The 15,848-nt window shown below is 35.0% G+C and overlaps 1 protein-coding gene across 1 annotated transcript in view; it reads left to right on the forward strand.

Moving 5' to 3' along the window:
* SDK2 (sidekick cell adhesion molecule 2) overlaps nt 1–15,848 on the forward strand; it is a 476,461-nt gene that overhangs the window by 358,165 nt on the left and 102,448 nt on the right. Inside the window, exons 15-19 of the mRNA XM_053721253.1 lie at nt 1,197–1,333; nt 5,557–5,704; nt 8,562–8,702; nt 9,207–9,388; nt 9,518–9,633. Of these exons, the coding sequence (XP_053577228.1) occupies nt 1,197–1,333; nt 5,557–5,704; nt 8,562–8,702; nt 9,207–9,388; nt 9,518–9,633 (724 nt within the window). The remainder of the gene's footprint in view (nt 1–1,196; nt 1,334–5,556; nt 5,705–8,561; nt 8,703–9,206; nt 9,389–9,517; nt 9,634–15,848) is intronic.

Here is a 15,848-nt window from a genome sequence, read left to right on the forward strand (position 1 = left end):
ACCTTACTGTGTATCTAAACAATTTAAATCACTTAAGAGTATATACTGTCCTGTACAATTGTGGGTAAATATGAGCATATAAATACACATCACATTGTAAGATTGTAACTGTAATGGCCTCCAAATTTTATGGTTTTCTCCTAAATTATTTTATTACTCTACAAACACACTTGATTAAGGTGACACACTTGTTGGCACATGGCATGTTATCCCATACTGACCGCCTCTAGCAACAAACAGCCTGCAAGAGGTTATTATTATTATTTATTTTATTTATTTTTTTGTGTAAATTGGCTTTATTGAAAATAAAATAGGTTTTGTACATAGTGTGGGGACGCAGCTCTTAAGATAATTTACATATGAATGCTAATATTCTTAGTCAAGCCAACTCAGGTTTTCTGGTAAACATTGTTAATTAAATAAATAAAAGGAAAACAAATTGTCAACCAAAAACGTATCTGTCAAAGCAATAGATTCTTAACAATGTGTTCAGTACATTTCCCCTTATTAATTCCCATAAAATCTCTCGATGTGTTGCAACTGTTTCAAATGGTGTATAAATATGTTTTTTATTTCATAGGCCTAGTATTTTGTAAAGCGTGTTAATGGTGCTTAAGGTATAATTCCCATGTCGTCAGCATCTCTGCATATATGTCCATTCTATCTTGTTTCAAGAAAAGAGATTGTTATTTTTTAGATGCTTTTTGCCAGTTTGGGCAAATTCTCTCAATAAAAGGTTTGTCACCCCTGGTCTATACTGTCATTTCACCTTGCTTTGTGTCTATACGGTCTTGTCACCTAACTGGATAGATTACAGTAGCTTCCCTGTGCATTTATAGTGCCATTTCCTTCTTTGACTGCATCTACTGTACTTACCTTATTATCTATACTGCGCTTTTGCCTTTCTCTGTATTTATACTGCCCTGACCCACTCGTGCATATATGCACAGCCCTTTCCTTCCAGTACGCATACTGTTATCATTTGGTGTATCTATACTGTCCTGCAATTAGTTGTCTGAGCCCTGTACATTTCTACTATTCTGCTTGCTCAGAACATTCGTTTCCTTAGCATTTATATTTGTGGTATGATCTGTACTACTGAAAACATTTAATCAAGCACCTCTTATATTTCCTCTTGTTTTTGTTCTATTTAGAGGTATAGCTCTAGCTAATATTGATTGTGTCACCCTCTACAGGCAGCTCCCTCATGCTCCGGAGAATCCCCTAGCCGTACTTAGTACAGTAGAGCAGAGAGCTATTAACCTGACGTGGGCCAGATCTTTTGATGGAAACAGCCCACTGATCCGATACATTCTGGAGGTGTCAGAAAACAGTAAGTAGTTGTTTGGTATGTGAAAGTATTAATAGTGCACACACATGACTGGTGGGCATTTGTATAAAACATATATATATATATATATCTATACAGTGTGTGTATGTGTGAATACATTAATATATATATATATATATACAGTATATATATATATATATATATACAGTGTGTGTATGTGTGAATACATTAATATATATATATATATATATATATATATATATATATACAGAGTGTGTATGTGTGAATACATTAATATATATATATATATATATATATATATATATATATATATATATATACAGTGTGTGTATGTGTGAATTCATATATATAAATATATATACAGTGTGTGTATGTGTGAATACATTAATATATATATATATATATATATATATATATATATATATATATATATATATATATACAGTGTGTGTATGTGTGAATACATATATATAAATATATATATATTGGATGGGTCTGTCAGCAGAGTTTGTATAGAATCAGTAAGTAAACAGGATACACCTGTATAGGATTATTAAGCATATATCTTGTATATATGACTTGATTAAATGATCAATATATCCTATTAAATCACATGTGATCCCATAAAGTATTATTATCATTTATTTGTAGAGCAAAACATATTCCACAACGTTATAAAAAATAGGTGCAATATACAATGGTTACATTTCTAAGATACTATAATAGGCAAGATTAATGAATAGAGAGCCCTGTTGTGAATTGCCAACTGCTGTAGACCACCTTGCATGGTGGGCTTGTGAACTTACATGCTAAGGGGGTATATAAGTATTCATGCCATAAAGTGGTGCAGTAAATATGTTTATGTGCAAGTATACTGTAGTGTTACAAGGTTTGTGTACAGTAATTTCAACATGGGGCATTTTAGGATGTGTTAAAGGGACATGAAACCCAAAACATTTCTTTCATGATTCAGATACAGCATACAATTATCAACAACTTTCCAATTTACTTCTATTATCTATTTTGCTTTATTCTCTTGGTATCCTTTGTTGAAAAGCATACCTAGGTAAGCTCAGCATCTAGGAGCTAACTGCTGATTGGTGGCTTCACATATATACCGGTACTACTTATCATTGGTTTACCGTTGTGTTAAGCTAACTCCCAGTAGTGCATTGCTGCTCCTTCAACAAAGGATAGCTGGAGAGTGAAGCAAAATTGATAATAGAAGCAAATTGGAAAGTTGTTAAAAATTGTATGTTCTACCTAAATCATGAAAGAAAAATGTTGTGTTTCATGTCCCTTTAAAGGGGGCACAATTTAGTATCCCATCTATCATTTGAGAGTGGAAATGCCTCAAAATAACTACACAGTTTTAGATTAAGTATTTTAAGTTGCTATGAGTCAAATAAGCAAGCGCTCAGGTGGTGTTCTAACTAGATAGCTATCTATAAAATATCTGTCTGCCTATCTATCTGTCTATCCATCTATATATCTATCTGCCTATCTATCTATCTGCCTATCTATCTATCTATCTATCTATCTATCAATCTATCTGCCTGTATATCTATCTATCAATCTATTTGCCTGTCTATCTATCTGTCTATCTATTTATCATCTATCTGTCTATCTATCTATCTATATATCAATCTATCAATCTATTTGCCTGTCTATCTATCTGTCTATTTATCTATCCATCATCTATCTGTCTATTGATCTGTCTGTCTATCTATCTGTCTATTTATCTATCTATCATCTATCTGTCTATCTATCTCTCTATCAATCTGTCTGTCTATCTATCTATCTCTCTATCTATCTATCTATCTATCGTTATGCGTATGTCATATGCCTTGACAAAGTCCATACAAAGGACGGAAGTGTGCAATTACTATAGTAAACTATATGCCTATTCTCATTTCAAACCATATTGTCTTATAAGGGGGTTGAGTCTCATTTAATTTAATAAGATTTTTCATTTTTGCTGGAAGTCCATGATGCCTATCTATAGGAAATGTTTCAACTGTATAGTCTATTCAGGTTAAGTAGGCACATAACATGTTCATATGTCAGTGTGTTCTTTCTAACGGTCTAGTGTGTATATATGGAAATAGTCATTCTAAATATTGTAAGCTTAAAACATTATGCAGTGTTTACAGAAGTTCTAGTCAATATATTTTAATAGACATTTCTTGGAGGGCTTATAATATTTTTTAAACAATACTAAACTGTAAAAGGTCTTTATATTACATTGGATAAGCCCTTTAAGTGTAGTGAAAGGGTTAAATGACAATAGTTCCCTCTAAACATAAAAATCTTTATAAACAATAAATATGTGATTTATCTTCTAAAAGACTTCGCCTTTAAACACGATTCACACCCGACCTCCCTTTATCCTGCTTCCCCTCCTTTGTATATTGAATTCTTTTCCATTTTTATGACACACAAACTTACTTGGTATGAAAGACACAACACTTGGTAACATTGTATTGTGCAGATAAGCACGTCCTGGAGATAGATGGCTTAGCATCAAGACACAGCGGAATAGCAAAGCAGATCATAACACTAACCCATTCCCTGCCAACACACTTCAATTCTACCCAATAATGTGTGAACAGTTGGGATTGATATTTCACAATGATTATAATATCTCTATATTTTATATAAATAAAGTTTTGTTCAAATATGGAACCACTGGGCATGACTATATAAAGAGATACTCAGTTTTATCGTATGTTGCAACAAATATACAATCTGCCTATGTCTTATCTATTTCCTTGCCTGGGGATAAGGAAACCAAAGATATCTATCTATAATGAGATATTTGTGATCCCGTGACCCCTTCAGAGACAGGTTGCAAAGCAGGGTGTTGCACTCAGCAATGTGTTGTGGCCAAGAAGGGGTTATCCGGTCCCGTCTGATTTTCCAGCTCTTGCAGCTCCCCTTTCATATTTATGAGCGAACCTTGGAGAGATTTAGCATCTCTATCGCCTGCCTGTGCATATGATATGCAGATCTTATTTCCTATCTAACACCCCAAAGGACCGTTCGCTGAGAAGTAGGCCCCACTCTATTACTCGCTGCCATTTCCATATTCAGCAGACCTCATTAATCTTCTTTCTAACGTCCAAGATGGAAAATAAAAGCAAGATATTCTAACCATATCATTGAAATGTCCCCTTGTAAAAACAACGTGACACATCACTATTTCATATGGTAACACTGCTTTGTGGTGTGAGGAAACAGGAAGTAAATGTGTTATAAGTAGTTACATAGAATGGTCTTCCAGCTGAGGTGGCAGAAGGTTCTGAATGAAGACTGTTAAATAGATGGAGCAGATTAATTGGTTAAACAGAATAAGATTTTATGTTTATAAAAAAGTTTTCACCTCTAAAGGGACATGAAACACAATTTTCAGATAGAGCATACAATTTTAAAAAAACTTTCCATTTTACTTGTGGTATGAAATGAGCTTCATTCTCATGGTATCATTTGCTGAAGGAGCAGCAATGCACTACTGGGAGCTAGTGGAACATATTAGTTGAGCCAATGACATGAGGCATATATGTGCAGCCACCTATAAGCAGCTATCTCCCAGTAGTGTATTACTGTTCCTGTGTTTACCTAGTTATGCTTTTCAACAAAGGTTTACCAAGAGGACAAAACAAATTAGATAAAAGAAGTAAATTGCAAAGTTGTTGTAAAATGGCATGCTCTATCATTTTTATGGTTTAGAGTCTTTAGACAGTGTGCAATTAAAAAAAATCCAATTTACGTCTATTACCAAATCTGCTTCATTCTCTTTATATCCTTTGCTGAAGAGTAAACCTAACTTGGCTCAGGAGTGTGCACGTGTCTTTAGCACATTATGGCAGCAGTGTATGCAGTAGATATGTGCACTTTGTGAGCTAATGAATGCGGAAAAAGGCAGCCGCAAGCTATTTTCGGATTTATTCTTGTGAAAGTGCAACACAAATGCACATATCTCATTTGCAGCACTGTTATACATTGTTGCTAAAGACACCTGCATGCTCCTTAGCGCCTATGTGCTGAACTAAGTTTATTCTGCAACAAAGGATACCAGAAGAACAAAGCAAATTTGATAATAGGAGTAAATTGGAAAGTTGATATTTTTTTTAAGTTGCATACTCTGTTCAAACTGTGAAAGTTTAATTTAGACTTTACTGTCAGTTATAAGAAAACTTATAGAATTGAGGTAATGGGAAATACTTCTTTCTTTGTCCAAACAGATGCTCCCTGGACTATCCTGTTGGCCAGTTTGGATCCAGAACAAATATCGTTTGTGGTACGAAATCTCATCCCGGCTCGGTCCTACAAGTTTCGCCTCTGTGCTGTAAATGATGTGGGCAAAGGCCAATTCAGCAAAGATACAGAAAAGTAAGAGGGGCAGAAACAGCTATGTTTACTTACAGAATCCAAATTTCATCCAGCATATACTACTAGTGCAATATAAAGGAAAGCTCTGTAATCAGGAGTATTCGTGTACTAACCCTCAAGCAGAGATTTATTTTACGTTTCTGTTGTAACAGTTTTTAATACTTGATAAAGGGCTTTAGTTTAAATAGATATTAAACAGTATGAGATTGTAAAAATGAAATGACTGTCAGTGGCGAGACCGCTCTATTTTTGGTGGCCAGCTAGAGGGAGGGTTTAATAGCGTGGTCCCACCGCTGGCGGCAGGATCCACGCTATTATAGCCACAAAAAATGAAATGACCAGCGTCATGCAAGGTGCATTGTGGTTGTGAAGGGGTTAAAGGACCAGTTAATACAGTAGAATTTCATAATCAACAAATACATGATAAACAGACTATGGAAAATCACTGATTTTTTTCTGACAAATGTTTATTTCCACTCTCCCTGCATCATCACAAACACATATATGTTTATACTGTAAGCTCTTGCACATGCTCAGTAGGAGCTAGTGCCTCAGAAAGTGTAAATATAAAAAGACTGCAGAATTTTAAATAGAAGTAAATTGGAAAGTTGTTCAAGACTTCATGCTCTATCTGAATCTTTAAAGTTTAATTTTGACTTTAGTGTCCCTTTAACCCTGAATATTGTTGGTTTTCTAAATTCCACTGAGTAATGGGCGCCACCGTGTTTGAACTTGTTTTCTTCTTATCTAGTTCTCCCGCTGAAGACAATTAGGGACAGATATTAGGGCTTGATTTATCAAGCGACAGCGGACAGGGGCATACATATGTGCCCCTGTCCGCCGCAGCTCGCCTCTTGCAGGCAGAATTCCGTTGCCGGAATTCAGCATTGCACAAGAGCGCTATTTTGCACTCTTGAGCAACACCACCCCTTACCCGCGCTCTGCCAATCATGCGCGGGCAGGAGCTGTCAATCTCCCCGGTTGGACAAGACTGTGGAAATTTAAATTCTCCACCTAAGAGGAGAAGAGGTTAGGGAAACACGGTCTCATAACCGCTGCTTGATAAATACTGACTGCAGGTTCTCTTGTGAGAACCTGCAGTCGTAATGCGTCGAACGGCTTGATAAATCGAGCCCTAAACGGCAATAAATGACACTGTGCAAATAAGGCTGTATGGAACATGGGATTGTTAAATAAATTATCTAACAGCCTAGTAGGGTCTGCACACAGTCTTGTTTGCACATCGTCTTTTATTGCCTGTTTTATATCTGTCCCTAACTGTCCTCAGCAGGAAAGATAGATTAGAGGGAAAAATAGTGGCGCCCATGACGTTATAGAAACTAAAGTACTTCACACTTTAAACTAAGCCTTTACACTTGTATCTTCAATATTTTAACAACTAATCTTATTGTAAAAAAAAAATACATCTAATTTTTGCTGTAAGTAAATCCTTATGTCTAGCATGTATTTACTGTATAGTATCCCTTTAATGGATCCCATTACAATGATGCATTAATGATGCATTATCTGTATGAGATATGTGTTTCTGTCCTGAGAAAAAAAAGAGTCAAAACATTTTTATGTTTCTGAAGCAAATCACTGTTAATCAATAAATATAACTATTTAGAATAATCAGCTTTAATGAAAGTGACATAGCACTTTTTTTCCCTATTCCATCCATCTAAAATAGAATATTTAAATGTGCTTGTTTTTTGTCTTTGTTTTTTATTTATTTATTTATTGCTGAATAAACCTGACTTTTTCTGTGGAAAGTGTTCTTATCAGCAAAGGAGTCCTGCTACCAAGCTGTACACAGCCAGCTTTTAATTAACCTTTTTTAATGCAAGAAATATTTTAACATTTTTATCTACTGCTCCGTCATGAACATGATTTTTAACATGTTTAAATAGCACTCTTTATACGCAGGGTGTTATACACAGTTTTCTGTTCCTGTTTTTTCACAGAGGAACATTTTTTTAAAGCAATAGCCTAGTCAAAATTAAACTGTCATGATTTTAAAGGGACACTGAACCCAAATTTCTTTCTTTCGTGATTCAGATAGAGCATGCAATTTTAAGCAACTTTCTAATTTACTCCTATTATCAATTTTTCTTCTTTCTCTTGCTATCTTTATTTGAAAAAGAAGGCATCTAAGCTTTTTTTGGGTTCAGTACACTGAACAGCACTTTTTTTTTGGTGGATCAATTTATCCACCTATCAGCAAGAACAACCCAGGTTGTTCACCAAAAATGGGCCGGCATCTAAACTTACATTCTTGCATTTCAAATAAAGAAACCAAGAGAATGAAGAAAAATTGATAATAGGAGTAAATTGGAAAGTTGCTTAAAATGTCATGCTCTATCTGAATCACAAAAGAAAAAATTTGGTTTCAGTGTCCCTTTAAGCAACTTTCTAATCTACTCATATTATCAGTTTTTCTTTGTTCTCTTAGTATCTTTATTTGAAAAAGAAAGAATGTCAATTTAGGAACCGGTTCATTTTTGGTTCAGCACCTGGTTAGCGCTTGCTGATTGGTGTCTAAATGTAGCCACCAATCAGGAAGCACTATCCAGATCTGAACCAAAAATGGGCTGGCTCCTAACCTTATAAGTCTGCTTTTTCAAATAAAGATAGCAAGTGAACGAAGAAAAAAATATAATAGGAGTAAATTAGAAAGTTGCTTAAAATTTCATGCTCTATCTGAATCATGAAAATTTAATTTTGACTAGACTATCCCTTTAAACACACACATGATAGATTTTCCTGCATGACGACCCTTTAAGTTTATATTCTTGTTCTATGTCTAATCAGTGTAGCCTGGTGGTCTCAGACTTCTAAGATGTTCTCCTTCGTGCAGGGTCACCCTCCCAGAAGAACCGCCCAGTGCCCCTCCTCAGAATGTTATTGCCAGTGGGCGCACAAACCAGTCCATAATGATCCAGTGGCAGCCACCTCCTGAAAGCCATCAGAATGGGATTCTAAAGGGGTACATCATTAGGTGGGTGATATGCCAGTGCTGTAGATGGCGCATGGGGTCAAAGATGTGTGAGAGGGAGAGATGGGAAAATAATCTGGGCTGAGAAATACTGAGTGAGAGGGAATACAAATACAACTGTGAGAATTGTCCTTATTTGCCAGCGGTTGATCTATAAGGATCAATTGTACATAAACTTGCATTTCCTGTTAGTTAAAATATTTTAATATGCTCTTTCATGTACACAACCAATTGTCCCTTTAACAAAAAGTAGCAAATAGGAAGAGTTTCATGAGTTGTTCGGTTAAACAGGGTGGGAGCCAAAAATAATAAAATTAGAGCGCGGGTAGTGAGGGGAGGTGTAATACCAGGGGGTTAAGGTGGGGTGCAGAATGATGGGGATAGTGAATGGATTAACAGGGAGTACAGTAGTATATGATTATATTGTTATCACATTATTTCTATCAGTATTTTTCTGTTCTGCATTATTCTTATACTATTATTCTTTCTTTCTCTCCCATTACACAGATATTGTCTCTCGGGCCTGCCCGTGGGCTACCAGTACAGGAACCTGTCCAGCCCGGACATAAATAACCTGCTACTGGAAGATCTCATCATCTGGACCAACTATGAGATTGAGGTGGCAGCGTATAACAGCGCCGGGCTGGGGGTGTACAGCTCACGGGTCACAGAATGGACCCTGCAGGGAGGTATGTAAGAGGGGCAAGTGGTAACAGTGATACAGTTTTTTTCCTGTATGTCACACAGTGTGTAAGTAAATTGGAAGCAGCTGGGTTTGTGGTGGCCCTGAGTTTTAACCTCTCCTTTCCCCCTCTTAGTGCCTACTGTACCCCCTGGAAATGTGAAGGCAGAGGCAGTAAATTCAACCGCAATACGCTTCACCTGGAACCCACCAAGCCCTCAGTTTGTGAATGGGATCAATCAGGGATATAAGGTACAAAACGTGAATAATGGCCATATAATTCATAACCTGTGCTGGTGCCTTGGTGCAGACCGTGCCTTATATACACAACATTCATTACGCCCATGGTCACAACATGCGCAACATTTATACACCGCTCACACAAAGAGAGTCATACTAACATCATACTCTACATTCATGTACAGAAGCATACTGTATAGCAGGGGTGGGTAATTATCGGCCCTTCTGATTTATGGACTACATCTCCCATAATGCTCTTTCAGCCATAATGCTTGCAAAGCTTCATGGGAGATGTAGTCCATAACATCTGGAAGGCCGATAGTTGCCCCCCCCTGCTGTATATACGTATTATACACTGTATATACTGCACATGTTGCCTTTATACACATAATAAACACTAGTCATATACGTATTATACACTGTATATACTGCACATGCTGCCTTTAGTCATATATACGTATTACACACTGTATATACTGCACACATTTCTTTTATACACATAATATACATTAGTCATATACATATTATACACTGTATATACTGCACACGCTGCCTTTATATACATAATATACATTAGTCATATACATATTATACACTGTATATACTGCACACGCTGCCTTTATACACATAATAAACACTAGTCATATACATATTATACACTGTATATACTGCACATGTTGCTTTTATACACATAATAAACACTAGTCATATACGTATTATACACTGTATATACTGCACACACTGCCTTTAGTCATATATACGTATTATACACTGTATATACTGCACACATTTTTTATACACATAATATACATTAGTCATATACATATTATACACTGTATATACTGCACACGCTGCCTTTATATACATAATATACATTAGTCATATACATATTATACACTGTATATACTGCACACGCTGCCTTTATACACATAATAAACACTAGTCATATACATAATATACACTGTATATACTGCACATGTTGCCTTTATACACATAATAAACACTAGTCATATACGTATTATACACTGTATATACTGCACACGCTGCCTTTATACACATAATCACACTAGTCATATACATATTATACACTGTATATACTGCACATGTTGCCTTTATACACATAGTAAACACTAGTCATATACGTATTATACACTGTATATGCTGCACACGCTGCCTTTAGTCATATACTGTACGTATTATACACTGTATATACTGCACACGTTGCTTTTATACACATAATAAACATTAGTCATATACGTATTATACACTGTATATACTGCACAAGCTGCTTTTATACACATAATATACACTAGTCATATACGTATTATACACTGTATATACTGCACAAGCTGCTTTTATACACATAATAAACATTAGTCATATACGTATTATACACTGTTTATACTGCACAAGCTGCTTTTATACACATAATAAACACTAGTCATATACATATTATACACTGTACATACTATTAGTATATAGTATTCTCTAAATCGCACTAATGTTTCATTCTTCAGTGAAACAGCTGCATAGAACAATGGAACTGGTAAAACTGTAGATACTGTTAGGGGTCTATTTATCAACCCCTTCGGCAGGCTTTGCCTGTCTACGACTGCAGGTTCTCACAAGAGAACCTGCACTCCGTATTTAACAATAATTCCCCACCCTTTCACCACCTCTTAGGTGACGAATTTCAATCTCCCTGGTCTCGTCCGACCGGGGAGATTGACAGCTCCTGCCCCCACGTGATTGGCTGTGCACGGGCAGGGGGGCACACAAGCACAAAATAGCGCTTGTGTGCAATGCTGAATTCCGGCAGCGGAATTCAGCCCGCCAAAGGTGAACTGCGGCGGACAGGGGCGCGTATGTGCGGCTGTGCGCCCCTGTCCGCCTCAACTTGATAAATCGACTCCTTAGTGAATGTAAGCAGTGAATTTACAGATTTGTACACAATGTAATCAAGCATAACAATAATTATAACAACACAAAAACAAAACAGCTTATACGTTTGTTTGCAAAATATTTGCATTGTCAGTATATGGCCGGATTATTATACAATATGTTTAATATATATGTTTAAAATAAACCCCCAATAAGCATGCATATACCAAACAATAAAATTAATGTAAATTCCTAAATTATTTATATTAGTTAAAATTTATAGACACATTGAAATATATTTGTAGAAAACTAGATATGAATCAAAACTATACACGGTTAAACTGTTATAATATGCTATACAAAGATCCTAAAAGTTACCTTATTTATTAACCTTATTCGCAATTGAATTTCATTAAAGTACCACAATGAGATACCAAGATATGAGCCACTAACATTCAGACTGGTACAATTAGGTTATTGAACCCACAAATGATTCTAATACAATTCTAATTAGAACACCAGAAGTATATATATTCTTAATGTAAACAGTCAGTTTAAATGCCAATTTATGTAAGCTGAAATAAATTCTTAATTACCTACAATTAAGACCAATTCTAAAATATATTTGTATATTTGCAAAGATAAATTACTTAGCATTAATGATTAGTTTTAAAATACATAGGCTATGAAATACAAGTTTTAAAATATAAATTGTTCTTTTTAATCTATTAACTGCAGTTGACTATAGTTTTAGAATACCTTTGATTTAAATATTAAAACATAGAACAATCATACATCACCAACTTGAACCAATAAATGTTTAAATCCTTTCCAAGTATTTTCTTGTTTCACATCATATGAAAAATAAGGGGATTTGCAATGTGGATAAAAAGAAGTAGCCCAATTTGCTTAAAATGACTGTATTCCAACGCAACCAGTTTTCAGTCACCACACTTTAGCAAAAAGTTCAGCCAGACTTTTTTTTTCTCCTCTTGCATTCAGCTTATATATCTTAATAATTGGGGAAACTATGTGATAGGCCCTTCGGAAACTGATCTGTGATTCGCCCTCGGAGCTGTCCCTGGTCCGCCCTTAGATATTTGATTGGTTATGTGGATTTACATGTGTTCTAATAGATAATTAATTTGGTTGCAATACCAGTTTTAATCCCCTAGGGGGCAGCAGACCACCAGGAATGTAGTTTCTATTTCTAACACTGCTAACAGTAAATACAGTTCCTATATATTTTTATTTAATATATCATATTTTTCAGTACTAATAAGTTATATGTTCAAATATACATGGATCACACAATACCACCTTTTCTGATCATTTCAAGATCAAACGTGAACATATTCCACTTATAATATATAAAAATGTGTTTAAAATCATATTTCCTATGAAACGATTTAAAGGGATTATAATATCTTAATCATGGATTTAATGACTTTATTATTTCATCTCAATATGACACACATACCTTGAGATCAGCAAATATAGGTCATATTCACACAACTATGTCTACATTGGATTATTATCCCATACAGATTAATATTTCATATCTGTATATCTCTCTTAGCGAGTATAAAATACATAGGATATTATTTAAAATACCAATTATATATGTACTTCTTAGATGCCTGAAATGAAAGAAATAAGGTTGTTAAAAATGTTCATTTTAAATCCTTAAAACATTCTATGTTTTAAAAAAAAAAATACATAGGTTAAGACATGCTGGAATCTTAACTTTCAGGTTTTCAACTTCCTAGGCCTAGATAATCTCCTAGATTTCTATATTCATATATAATATGTTGTCTGAATATATGAACATATATATCATTTGAGTATCTTACACTTACATGAAGATTAGGCACAATTCCTTTTGCAAGATTCATTTTTTTTATGTCATACAGAGACTTGCAATGATAATTTGTCTGGGCTGCATATTGGAAACTCCGCAGGGGACAATTTAAACATAGGTGACACTTTAGTAATTTCTTCAGCTAACACTCTTCTCTACGAATCTCATTAGGCCTAAAAGAAAAATCCCAGATATTGCGTCTTTATTAACTCAGGGGTTCCTGTGACTTAGGTAATGAGACAGATGCTTTCTCTTTGAAATAATTTAAATGTTATCTTAATCAGGATAAGCGTGTCTCACCCAGCCAAAACCATTTGGGCAGAGAGAACTGCAATTTACAGTGAATAGAACTGATGCAAATAGTCTCATATATAATTAATCCTATGGTCTTATCATAAATCTATGTGTAGATAAATATATATATATATATATATATATATATATATATATTATTTAATAATACTCAGATACCCTGACAGCATGTGTGTTTTTTTACAGTAAAGTAAACCTGTTGGATAGAACATAAGGTGTTTCTAGGGGGCTGGCCGTGGGCGGAGCAATCTAGAGGCATGGTTGGGATTTTTCACCTACACTTAGGCCCAGCATGTAGAATTCATAAAGACTCTTGTGTAGTAGATTGTCTTATGGTCATGTATCGCTATTACTGACAAGGTTATCACTTTTTTATTTTTATTTTATTTCTATTTAACTGTGGGTTGTTTTATAGAGTGAGTGTTTTGGTATAATTTGTTTGGTAATGTTTTGAGGGTGTTTTTGTGATACCAATATCCTTTACAGTGTAACTCTATGCATTAAAGGGATACAATACTTATATGCTAAATACTTTGAATGTGATGCAGCATAACTGTAAAAAGTTGACAGGAAAATATCACCTGAGAATCTCTATGTAAAAAAAGAAGATACTTTACCTCACAGCTGCAGGTAAAAAAGAAGTAAGGAAGAAATGTACAGCAGTCAATCAGCATCAGCAATGCTGAGGTCATGAACTCTTTTACTGTGATCTCATGAGATTTCACTAGTAAACTTCCTTAAACTGAATAGGGAAATAACATGAGTGTGCATGAGGCACGCTCCCTTGCAGGTCCCGGGACAGGCATACTGATTTGCTACTTAAAGTCCTTTACAATGGGGTGTGAATACTTAGGACATTTTGAGTTAAAATATCTTTCTTTTTTACATAGAGATGTTCAGGTGATATTTTTCTAGTTAGCTTTTTACAGCTATGCAACAACACTTTCAACATTTGGGCATCATGTCCTTTTAAGGGGGGAACTATTACGAGATAGATTCCGCTCCTCTGATTGTAATAGATTTTCAAGGTCCACAGCAATATAATAAAGCAAATAATACTTTATTAATTCATCTTGATACAAACTGCAAAGCAAGCAACATTTCGGGCCTCACGCCCTTAATCATGATTAAAGGGACATGAAACCCAAAAAATTTCTTTCATGATTCAGAAAGAGAATACATTTTTAAACAACTTTCCCCAATTTTACATAATATATATACCGATTGTCATTGGCTCACTCATGTGTTCAGTCAGCAACCAGTAGTGAAATTGCTGCTCATTCAACAAAGCATACCAAGAGAACAAGAAATATTGATAATAGGAGTAAACTAGAAAGTTGTTTAAAATTGTATGCTCTATCTGAAGCATGAAAGAAAAAAATTGGTTTTCATATCCCTTTAAGGACGTGAGGCCGAAACGTCACTTGCTTTGCAGTTTGTAACAAAATGAATGAATAACGTATTATTTGCTTTATTATGGAGCTGTGGACCTTGTGAATCTGGTATTGAAGGGTATCAGCAGTAGCCCCCTTTCCACATGCATCTAGTTATTGTGTTGGTGCTGACACAGCTTGTGAAGTATCCTCTGAGTTCAATTCTTTATGAAGTCTGTAATTTACAAGTTGCAATGTTGTGGCAAGATTTTTTATTCCGCAACATTTTAAAACATTAGTTTTACAATCAGATTTTATTGTTTCTAGGCCAATGAGCGCACACATGACTTACATGCTACCAACTTGCTATACACACACATTACATATTCACAAACACTGAGTCTTACACTTTTTGAGTCACCTACTGAGCATGTGCAAGAATTCACAGAATATATGTCTATGCATTTGTGATTGGCTGATGGCTGTCCCATGATATAAGAGGAGTGGAAATAACTAAAATTTGTCAGAAAAAAAATCTATTAATCATTTGAAGTTCAGACTACGTGCTATTGTATTTTCTTGTTATCATGCATCTGTAGATTATGTAAATCTAATGTAATTACTGGTCCTTTAATATTCATTCACACACATACTGTTTAAAACCGAATATTGCCAACACACACTTTGCATCCTCACAACAAAACATATGTTGTACATAGTCATAGCAGAAGCCCCCTGCATTTTACAATCATACACCCACCATCTCTTTGACTAGCAGATGTTCTATTGACCGCCACAAA

Source organism: Bombina bombina, chromosome 1 (genome assembly GCF_027579735.1).
Source record: "Bombina bombina isolate aBomBom1 chromosome 1, aBomBom1.pri, whole genome shotgun sequence".
Taxonomy (NCBI): domain Eukaryota; kingdom Metazoa; phylum Chordata; class Amphibia; order Anura; family Bombinatoridae; genus Bombina; species Bombina bombina.